This window comes from Phodopus roborovskii, unplaced genomic scaffold, assembly GCF_943737965.1.
Source record: "Phodopus roborovskii unplaced genomic scaffold, PHOROB, whole genome shotgun sequence".
NCBI classification, from domain to species: domain Eukaryota; kingdom Metazoa; phylum Chordata; class Mammalia; order Rodentia; family Cricetidae; genus Phodopus; species Phodopus roborovskii.
In genome coordinates this window covers 1,512,349-1,523,888 of record NW_026125538.1, presented here as the reverse complement: position 1 = coordinate 1,523,888, position 11,540 = coordinate 1,512,349, and the positions used below count along the sequence as shown (strand labels likewise).

Sequence of the window (11,540 nt, the reverse complement as noted above, 5' to 3'; positions counted from 1 at the left end):
TGAAAATGGCAGGGAGGAAATCAAGTTGTATAGGTCAGGAAGAATGTCATGGCTCACAGGGTTGTTTTTGTGTTTGTTTATTTTGCTGGGGACTGAACCCCCAATTCTGTACATGATAGGCAAACATTACCAATCTAATTACATCCTTAGCCCCTGCTTGCCTGCTGTCAATCTGCGCTGTCACAAATGCTCTACTCTACTGCATGCATACAAGTCTTGCTAGTCTTAAGAGAGTGAGTTCCTGATTGGGACTGTCATGTCAACCAATAGTCACATTATCACGACAGCTGCAGTGGTCTTGGGTCGCTTCAGTCTCTGATGTGGTATTTCCTCAGTGCACTGCTAGAAAATCACTCCTTAAACTCCCTACACAAGGGTCAGAACCTCATGAATCTGTATCATTTACAAATTGGTTCTATGTGGCAGAGGGCCTGGGAGACCCTATCTGCAGAAGACAGAAACATTCAGGCATTTCCACCTTCCTGCAGCAGCATACATCATCATCCATCAGCAAGATGTCACACTGTAGCCAGGAGTCCTGTTCTCTCCATGTGCACATGTGCTGTGTCCCCTTAGAAAAAACAAGTGCTTTCCCTTGATACTCTCTTTCCCTCCCTTCTCCCCTCAGAGGGAGCCTCTGCATCCCCTGTCCCTAATAAACCTCTCACATGAGACCTGTTGCATGGTGTGACTTTGTGCTGCCCCTTGGCTCAACCCACCTAGTTACTTCTGTCATGAAATCATTACAGAACTGCTTTGTGTTTAGTATACTTTCTGGCCCCTGCCACACTCCCCAGGAAGTGTGACTTCCGAATATCTTGGTGTTTAAATTCTACTGGTAATTAAGATAATTTGTAACAATTAGAAGTTAAAGACAAAATTTTGTGAATTCAAAACCAGCCTGGTTTATGTATCAAGTTCTGGACAAAACAAACACCTTAGCTATGCTTAGCCTGCCATCACAGGCTATCTAAAGACTGTTAGGCTGAAATGCAGTGTAACCTTGGGCCATCCCAAGAGGCCAGCTCTTGTACATAATATAAATAGGAATGTTCCACAAGGTAAACAAAAGAGGCAGTTTGGAAATCTCTTAAGGGACTCATTTTGCTCTACATCGCCCAAATAAATATTTGTGTCTAAAGCTTTGTCATTGCTGGAGCTCACAACACAGGCTCTAGGTTTGGTGAATTCCACCCCATAAATCACAGCTTTCAAACAAGTGCTTTAACATCCTATAATAGCCAGTTCACCTGTAACAACTTAATTTAATTTGTGGTGTTGGGGAAGAATGTGAGAGCCAGAGTTCCATTTTAAGTTTCAATTACTGTACCTTAGAGATCCATGAAACAAAAATGCCTCTGCTCACTCCCCTAAACCAATTTGTTTGACTCATCTGCACCGGATGTGCTTGATCACATGTGGGCTGAAGATTCATAAGCAGGAAATGCATCAGGATATATGCTTGGCCCTGGTAGGATGTAGGCTGGAAGTAGGTCAGGATGCATGCTTGTCCTTGATTAGACCTGGTGGGAATTGCAATGGATTATGGGTTTTCCTTCTTAAACCAGTGCAGGCAGTGACTTGGGGCACTGACAGGAACCTGGATGTGGACATGGACAGAGCTCATCCACTTAGCCAATCAATATTTAATTAAATCTGGTTTCAAATTTGGCTTTAAACTGTGCTAGTGGCCTTACTGTTGAACAGCTGATTAACAAGTACTTAGGGCTTCTAGTATGCTAGGGGAGCTTTCTAATGCCAACTTCTATACCCGGTTGCTTGAGATTTTGAGACAGTTACTCTTGGGATAACTGGAGTTCATTTTGTCTTTGACACCTCCCTGACTCTGAATCTGTCTCTAAAGACTTGTGTCTCCATGGCTGACTACATTTTAATATTCACCATGAGAAAAGGAATGTCTGAGGTGACCTTGTGTGACCCCAGAACAACTAATGACACAGGCTTCACTGAGCCATGTGTCTTCTGTGTTTAGGAACCATGCAGTCTGGCACAGGTGCTTCTGGGGTGCCCAAACCCGGCAACCTAATCTTGGAGTTTATTTGCTTTTTTTTTTCTTTTTAGAATATTTGATCTCTCTCTTTTAAAAGATTTTATTTATTTACTTTGCATACAGTGATATAGAGGACACTAGGTCTTATAGATGGTTGTGAGCCACCATGTGGTTGCTAGGAAATTGAACTCAGGACCTCTAGAAGAGCAGCCAGGGCTCTTAACCTCTGAGCCATCTCTCCAGCCCAGAACATTTGATCTCTCTGTCTCTCTCAGTTCCCTCCCTGTGGTCTGTAACTTGATGCCCTGCTTTTTATCTAGTGTAGATTTTCTCTACTAGTTTGGGACCTTTTTATTTATGTATGCCAGGAGTGTCTTCTCTATGATGTATTCAGAACCTTGACATTGTTCTGCTCTGAGTAGTCTTTTTTTTTTTAAAATAATTTATTTATTTTAGTTCATGTGCATTGGAACTGGAGCTGTGAGCTGCTATGTGGGTGCTGGGAATCAAATGCAGGTCCTCTGGAAGAACAGTCAATGCTCTTAACCACTGAGCCATCTCTCCAGCCCCCTGAGTCATCTTCTCTTGACACTTAACAGACTTTTATACATTCATTTTTATCCTGGTATTGTATGGCAGGACAAGAGCATGGACTTGCTTGAGTTTGTCTTTTTCCATCACTACTTTAGAGCTGTCCTTAAAGCACAATGATTGCTCGATATGTGATTGTCGGATGATGAAATGCAGAGGTAGATGGTAAGTGATAACAGGGCGGTGAGGATGCACATGGAGAGGGTTGGGCAGGAGGTGACCAGTTGTTCCTTCTGCTGTGTGGGAGATGCTGTGTTCCTGACTGGGAAGAGATGTGCTGTGGGAAGAGGGAAGGGAGGCTCACAGCTTTCTCCACAGGATGTGGCTCCAGTTTTATGGCACTCTGAGTTAGTCAGAAGGTGAGATGACCTCATGCTGACCCAACTTTACCTAAAGTCAGTGGATTATGTCAAGCCCTGCAATTCCTCAACTTAGCATTCATGTGTGAAGTGCAGACCCTACACACCCACCAGGAAGCACAGGCTCTGTTTGCTGCTGCAGAGGAATAGTTTCCCTGCAGCCCCGCAGGGCAGGGCAGGGCAGGGCATTATCCACTGAGATTCAGAAGTGCTGCCACTTTCCAGTGGTGGGGAGAGACCAAGGGCTGCATCTGGGGCCCAGAAGGAGCAGCAGAGTGGAAGCTGGGGATGCAGACAGAAACAGAGAGGTACAGACCTGGTGCATCACACCTCTGCTCCGTGTACACCAGACACTGCATGAAGACTCACACTTCATATCAGCGGATGATGAGTCTCTCTGTGTCTTTCAAGAGATGGCCCCTTCCTGTTTCTCACTCATTCCCCCCCACACACACACAGACACACACAAACACACATACACACTGATATGCAGAGATCCAGTTGAGTATGCAAAGCTGTTTATTGAGTAAAAAAGATCTGTTCAGCTGAATTAAAGGGATTCAGGGACAGGTTTCATGAGGACAGATGCTGATGGCAGGGCAGGCAGAGGAATGGACTCTTCATGAAGGTACAGAGTGCTGGTACTTCAGCTAAAATATCCTATCCAAGTGAACTGGAACTACTGGATAGGAACCATTGTCTTGTGGAGTAGGATTGTCACAAGCAACTCTGTAGAACATTGTTGCTGGTGTTCTTTGGTATTGGCATTGCGTATAATGTCTTCCTGGAGTTGTGAGGTTACAGTAAGTTAAAGATACCGGAGCTGGACTATTATGACAATTTGTAAGGCCATTACGGCAAGTAGTATTTCTCCTGCCACACACACTAACAACAGCAGCAAAACTTGTTTGAAGGAAAGAATTCTTGTCCTTGCATCGTCCTGTATAACTGTTAATTACCCTCATTGCAGCATTACATCGGAGATTGGTCCTATTATTTACATGCTGGATTTCAAACCACTGGGAAGGGGTTAAATTCTGTGGGACCTGGAATGAGGCAACCATTATGACAAGTCCCAGCAGCAGCAGGAGACAAAGTCCAGACTCAAGCAGCTTCACACCCATGTGTCCTGTGAGAACAGAAGAGAAGTAACTACTCCCCATCTTGGCTCAGTTTTTCCTGTCTCCTCCTGAAGGCCCTCTGCTGGCACTGTGAGCTCAGTTCCTTTTCTCCACACACTGCCCCATCCCTGCCCCTCCTGTCCCAGTCCCAGAGTTCAGTGTCTTACCCAGTCTATGTTGTGGCTCCCGTGAGAGCACAGTGCTGGTGGTCCTGGAAATCGGGGATGATGGGTGAGCTGCACTTGGGTCCATTTATATAGAGCCACCCTGTGGGTGGAGCTGGCAGAGTCAGGTGTCTGGAGTCTTCAATATGCAGAAGCCACAGACTGGCACATTGCTTCACTGTGCAATCAGCCTTCTGTTTCTTCACTTGCCCAACTAACAGACGCCCAATGAGCAGCCCTTCTAGCTCCATTATAAGGAATCTAATTCCAAGTCATTTTGTGCAGGGCAGAGTTGAAGTCTGAATCTGAGCCCTGCATAAAAGTCTCTGTATCGCCTGCTGATTGACTGCAGGTTTTGCGACTGTGACCTTGTTACAGACAGACCAAGGTTCCCAAAAGCCTGGCTCGGTGCTTAGAGGAAACAGCCTTGGAAAGCCAGATTCATAAGAGATGTTTACATCCTCTTTCTCAATTTTAACATCATGTGTTGTTGAGGTCTGGAAAAGCCTCAGTGTTTGGGGTACTTGCTGCTCTTCCAGAATGCCTAGGTTTGTCCCAGCACCCGTGTTGGGTGGCTTACAACTGCCTGTAACTCTGTTTGCAGGGGATCTGGTGTCCTCTAGTAGCTTCTGTTGGCATGTACATACACATGCACACAGACCCACAGATACACATAAATAAAAATAAACTTTATGAACTGGTGAGAATGCTTAGTGCTTAAGGGCACTTCCTGCTCTTCCAGACTCCTGCCAGAGGACTCGTTTGTCACCCAGAGCACACAACTGGAAAGAACTCCAGCTCCAGGGGAATCTGACACATTTCTGGTTTTCATTAGTACATTCACACAAGTGGTCCATATGTGCACACACACAAACATATGCACCTACACACATACTCACACTCAAATGAAAAGTTAAAAAATAAACTTTAAAAAATTGTATTCAGAAATAATAATAAAAAGTGTACTAAGGACATGCCACACAATATTTTCTGTTTGAGATTCCTTTCTACATTTCAAACTACCCACATTTCCTCCAGAACTAGTACAAATGGTCTAGTTTTACATTGAGGACCTTCAGGGAAATACCTCCTTGTCTAAGATGCGTGAGTTACTATAAGCCAATTTTAATCAAAATACACTAAACTTTATTGTGAACTTGTATGTGTTTGTGTTTGTTCTGGGGTTTGAAGTGGGGTCTTGCGTACTCTAGATAAATGTTCTGTCACTGAGCTACAATCCCAGTGCCATGTGGATATGAGTTTTGGCTTCAAAAGAATAAATATCCTTTAAAATTCTGTTATAAAAATCTCCTTTGTATTCCAATCAGCGGTGCATTGTCAGACCTGGCCACATTTCTATTATGAAGTACATCCAGTACTTCACAATTACAATTATAACCTTGTAGTAAATACTTCTTAACTTAATGAATGTTGCAAGGTATTGTTTCAAGAAGGATTTCCACACTTGTCATAAAAATCACAGCATTTTGCTGTCCCATGTGATGTCTCTTTGTGCAGATTCCATTTGTGAGAGCAGATGTCTAACACTTGGAATTTGTTCATCCTGGAATACAGCTGCAATGACAGCTCTTAACCTGCTGACTGGACACGGCTCTGCCAAGCACAGGGTCTGTCCATGAAATGACAGGGCACAGCATTTATAACATTGTCATAATAACCTGTGTTTTTATACATTTTTTAAATTTAAATTAAAAACAATTGTTTTACATGTCAATCCCAGTTCCCTCTCCCTCCTCTCCTCCCCTGCCCCATACTCACCCCTTCATCCCACCCCCCTCTGCTCCCCAGGGAGGGTGAGGCCTTCCATGGGGTATCTTCAAAGTCTATCACATCTTTTGGAGCATGGCCTAGGCTCTCTTCTGTGTGTCTAGGCTGAGAGAGTATACTCTATGTGGAATGGGCTCCCAAAGTCCATTTGTACCCTAGGGATAATACTGATATACTACCAGAGGCCCCATAGACTGCCCCGTCCTCCTAACTGACACGCATGTTCAGGGTGTCTAGGTCAGTCCTATGCTGGTTTCCTAGCTATCAGTCTGAGGTCCATGAGCTCCCCATTGTTCCTGTCAGCTGTTTCTGTGGGTTTCTCAAGCCTGGTCTTGACCCCTTTTCTCATCATTTCTTTCTCTCTGCAATTGGATTTCAGGAGTTGTACTCAGTGATAATAACCTATTTTAAAGGAATTGATCTTTTGGAATTACTTAGGCTGTTGGGACTGGGTCTCACTCTGTAGCCTATGTTTGGTTTGAACTTGCTTGGAAGCCCACACTGGATTCCAGTTTGCCATCCTTCTGCCTCAGCCTCCCAAGTGCTGGGCTTAGAGACTTGTAGTCCACATCAGCTTATGAGTTGGATTGTAACTATCTCTGAAAGACTCATGTAATAAAGCTTGTCCACAGGCTGTGGTGCTGATGGTAACCACTGGAGGCAGGACTCGGCTGAAAGAATAGGACACTTTGGGCATGTCCTTGAAGGGCACATAGGGACCCTCCTTTCTTCTGCCACAAAGAAGGCATGTTCTTCCCACCATGCTCTCCTGCATAGCACAGGCCTCGAACAAGGGCGCCAACTCTCTGTGGATTGATAACCCTGAAACTAGGAACCAAACGGAATCTTCCCTTCTTTCAAGCCATTTATTTGCCTCCAGTGTCTATCAAACAGTGGAAATGGGGTTTGCACAATGATACAAGTTAATTTCACTATGATTTGTTTCCAGAAGTTCAAAGAATATTCAGGGGCTCTAAGACGGCCTCCTACATATCTCCCCGGGAGGCTGCTTAACAAAAGCAGGTCTTGTAGCTGTTTCTTGATCACGATTCTGGAACTACACAGAACCTAGAGGGACCCCTCAGGAAGTCAGGGTTGCTGGTGTCTGTGAAGGGCCTTGTATCTTCCTGTGCACTCAGGATTCTGGTGAGTGACTCCATGCTTGGAACTTCAGTGTGGACCCTGTGGAGCCCTGTGTCACTTGTCACTCTACACTTGCTGTAGGTGATTGGAACCACCTTGTTGGCTGTGGTCAGGTACAGTAAGTCTTCGCTTTGGGAGCCGTGATTGGTGCCAGTGAAGATGTTCTTGTGGTACTCATTGAGGGTGCCTGTCACATCACATGTGGTGGTTATAGATAGAAAGGATGGTGTGATACTCTGTCCCCAGCCTGGCAATCTGCCCCTTTGGCTGGGATCTTAATTAGAATTACATCGAATTTGCAGATCAGTCTGCAAAAATAAGTGTATATATGTTTTTATCTACCTACACACTGACCCTTACATTCAGCAGAGGCAGAAATGTTGGGGTCCAGATGTTCTGCTGTTCCTTTCTCAAGCACTAACACAGATGTGGCCCCCTGACTGGGGGAAAACTGTAGGTACATGGTAGATCCTAGGAGGAATGTCCTCCAGGACAAAACAAGGCCACAAGGGCAGGAAGTGCAGAAGGAAGAACTCAGATAAGGGGGACAAAGAGGCCCTTTCTCAAGCTCTGCTTGTAGTGCGATCTCCAGTAGATAGGTAAATCATATATAAACAGCAGTGGGAAAAAAATAAAACCTGTTCAGTCTTGAAGAGAACCCAGAGTTTTTTGTCTCTGTCAACCATTACCCATTCCCAGGTCCCCATGATGTCAACAGTTTTGCTGGCAGAATGCTTATCTATCTATCATTAAGCTTTTGTCAGTGTGAACCCAATATCCAACTTGTATTATAAATCGTGTCATTGTAAAGTTTCATCTTTCTAATACCATGCTGGATCTCAGAAAATACTCCACCAAAATGGTTCTGGAATATTGACTGTCAGCCATCTGTCTAAGAACCTGCAGGAAAAGTAGCTGCCTAGAAAGGGACCACTTTATAAGAGAAAGTTCCCTCTCTATAGGATGCTTCCATTCACAGCTGTACTCATCAGGAAAGCAGCTGTGCTGAGACACTGTGATCTGAGGTACTTGTGTGCAGAACAAGACAACAGTGCTCACCAGACCTCCTTCCCTCCTCCACAACCCATCTCCAAACCCACTAAGGCCCAAGTGTGTGTGTGTGTGTGTGTGTGTGTGTGTGTGTGTGTGTGTGTGTGTTGCTTAGGATGTTAAAGAAGCTTGGGTTGTCAGTCCTTTCTTTGAACTTACATTTGCATCAGATTCCTACACTCAATTGCATATGATGACACAAGAAACACAGACCAAACCTCAGAGTTTATTCTGGATGCAAATATGGGTGGCTATGAACAGTGAACACAAATTAATGTTACCCCATATTCTGTAACCCAATGTGGTAACTGTTTCATGACATTTTTATAGCAACAGAGCAGAGAAGTCCATGTGTCAGGATGCATCTTAAACACACTGGTAGAAATAAGGCAGGATGGAATAGGAAGGAATTGAGTTAGGTGGTGCCCACATTTAATTCTAGCACTTGAAGTGCAGAGGCAGGCAGAGCTCTATGAGTTCAAGACTATGGAGGTTTACATAGTAAGGGGCCTTCCAGAGCTACATACTGACTCTGTTTCTGAAGAAAAAGGAAGGAAGGGCATCATGGTGACATGAGAGAAAAGCCCAGGACTGAAGAGAGGTACCACCTCTGAGACACGGCCAACTTTTACTGTGTGTGATTGTGCAATACTTGCTTAATTAACAAGGATACCGGCAGATCTGATTTAAAAGTATAAGAGGCCAGCCAAATCATTTTTCCTGATCGATGCCCAAGAATGCAAACCAAAAACCAGGGAGGGCACGGGAGACATAAGTGGGAACTGGAACACCAGGCTCAATTTTATTATTACAGCTCTTTTGATAATAGAGTTACAAGTTTACATGTCAGCAAGCAGCCCTGATTAGTAGGCCAGCATGTTCAAGCTTATACTATGCACAGCATGGGAACATCACTTGACCTAACAGTTGAGGAAGGCTGCAGGCATTCCTGTGTTCCATCACACATTTGTTAGTATTCTACATTCCCTCCATGAGAAATACCAACATTGATGTTCCCTTGTTCCCATCATAAATTCATTATATCCTCCAGGACCTTAATTCAAACCCAAGATAAAAAAGAGAACTTTCATATCCCCAAAGCAAGATGCAAATACACGTCTTGCATTTATTGAATACATTCAGGTGAGAATCGAATATTCTTTGCATGGGGGAGTCTCTTGGCCTCTGTTTAGAAGGATGTGGCCCTTTTCTTAGGTGATGTACCAATCCACTCTAGATTCTTTACCAATCTGGAAGTGAGGACCATGGTTAGGGGAGTCAGTAGAGTGGCTCAGCACTTAGAGAGTAGAGAGCACTTGCTCCTGTAGAGGACCGCAGTCCAGTTCCCAGGATCCAAAAGGAAGGGGTAAGTCACAATACCCCGCCACTCCAGCTCCAGGGGATCTGACACCCTGTTCTGGCTTGTGAGAACACTCACCCTGACATGCACATAATCCCTCTTGTAGACACACTATTTATGAAGGAAATATGATTAAGAATATTCTGGGCCATGGCAGGGGCATAGAAGTAAAGAAGGAGTACTGAAGAAGTAAAGGAAGAAGGTGACTAATCCAGTCCTGGGATGGTGGAGAAGAGAGGGTGGGAAACGTGAGGAGGAACAGTAGCGGAGACATTTCACACAAAGCATATCTTCATTTCCTTTAAAACAACCTTTTACATTCAGTGTGTGTGTGTGTGTGTGTGTGTGTGTGTGTGTGTGTGTGTGTCAGAGAGAGAGAGAGAGAGGTGCTGAACACACAGGCACATGTGTGGGAGTTGGTTCTTTCCTACTGTGTGGGTCCTGGGGATAACACTCAGGTCACCAGCCTTGGTAGTGAGCACCTTTACCCACTGAGGTATCTCATTGGCTCTGGAATTTCTTTTCAGTGGGAGGAAGGAGACACTGAGAAAGGGACTGTTCCTTATTTTATGACTCTCGAAGGACATATGGTTTCCACAAAGACCCACCTCTTGCTTCTGCTGCTACACCAGCCCAAACCTTATGCCGACATGATCTCCTGGGCATGCAGGATCTGGGACAGTTTCATCCACTGCTGTGGTCTGTGATTGGAGCAGGAGAAGGGACTCCAGGGTCTACAAGCTGCATGCTGTAGTTGCATTTGCAGACAGAGCAATGTCCTGAGAAATGACTTACACTATCAACCCGATCCTTTCCCATTCTTTAAATTGTGCTTACAGAATTTTCTCCAAGTGAAATTTTCTGTTTACCATAGAGGTCCCTCTGTACAGTTAACTGTCCTCTATTGCCTCTAAATTAAACCCAAATGACCCTGTTGACAGAAAATCTGAGTGTCAAAGGCCCATTTACTTGAAACAGGAATTTAATGAAAACACATGTCAAGGAACATACCCTGAGTTCCCAAGGTGAGTTTTGTCTTTAGTGTTGAACACTGCTGAATACAGGCTTGTTCTATTATTTTATTCATTTAAACACCTTATCAGGGTCATGGAGGCAACCGAACTGTTGACTAATGTCATTATGCCATTACTTGTAATTAAGGATGTTGTCAGATAACAGTCCCAGGGAAGTTGTTCTGCCCTGAGATAAAAAGAACTGTTGAGGACATTGGCCACAGGGTTTGTTTCTCAATGGCACTTTGAGGGCCAGCACTGGTTGTTTTCTAAGTGTGCCCACTCCTGTGTGCCTGCACGTTAGCTGCTGCCATGGGGACAGCATCCACCAGGAAGAGCCTGCACCCAGCTTTCCCTGACTCAGTGGCAGCAGTGAGAATGGCAAGGGTGAACTTGCAAAACCACCTGGGGAATTCTACAGTAGCATGGTAAATGTGAATTCAATGGATGGAGGAGACTAAAGTTAGCTCAGAAGCCTTTGGTGAGACAGGAGGTGGGCGTGGGGCAAAGACAAACCAGGGTGGAGCCGAACTGGAGGCTCCTTCCCTGCTGGCTAGCTTTCACAGTGCCAGAAGGTGATCTGCAGGCCACCAGGGGAGGCACAGTCACTGATGGGCTTAGCTGTGAACTGTGGGAGCTCCACCACCAACCCGTCAGGAAAGATGTCTGCACAGGTGCACAGTGTCATGACTGTTGAGGGCAACTACTGCTACTGCGTTGGATCTGGGGCCTGCTGGAGGGGACTCATGGCTGCTCTGTAAACATCATCCAAAGCCTGTCTTCGAGGTCACAGCCGGCAGGGGATGGGTTGCAGACTCTCCTGTGGTGTTTTACTAAATGGCATGCTGCTGTGCTGCCTCCTAATGTTTGTGTTTATGTCCGTAGATTAGCGCTGCTTTTGCAGTGGCCATCAGTTAATGCAGAGATTCACAACTGGAAC

The 11,540-nt window shown here is 45.0% G+C and overlaps 1 protein-coding gene across 1 annotated transcript; it reads right to left on the bottom strand.

Moving 5' to 3' along the window:
* Positions 1 to 3,472: 3,472 nt before the first annotated feature.
* On the bottom strand, positions 3,473 to 4,281 carry LOC127216193 (eosinophil cationic protein). Its single transcript, XM_051176785.1, has 2 exons — positions 4,250 to 4,281; positions 3,473 to 4,090 (listed from the first exon to the last, which is right to left on the bottom strand). The coding sequence occupies exon 2, from the start codon at positions 4,083 to 4,085 to the stop codon at positions 3,612 to 3,614; it is 474 nt and encodes a 157-aa protein (XP_051032742.1). The 5' UTR covers positions 4,086 to 4,090; positions 4,250 to 4,281; the 3' UTR covers positions 3,473 to 3,611.
* Between the last annotated feature and the right edge of the window lie 7,259 nt (positions 4,282 to 11,540).

What these genes read in the sequence shown, in the direction of transcription:
- LOC127216193 (XM_051176785.1), bottom strand. Translation starts at nt 4,085, where the DNA reads ATGGGTGTGAAGCTGCTTGAGTCTGGACTTTGTCTCCTGCTGCTGCTG.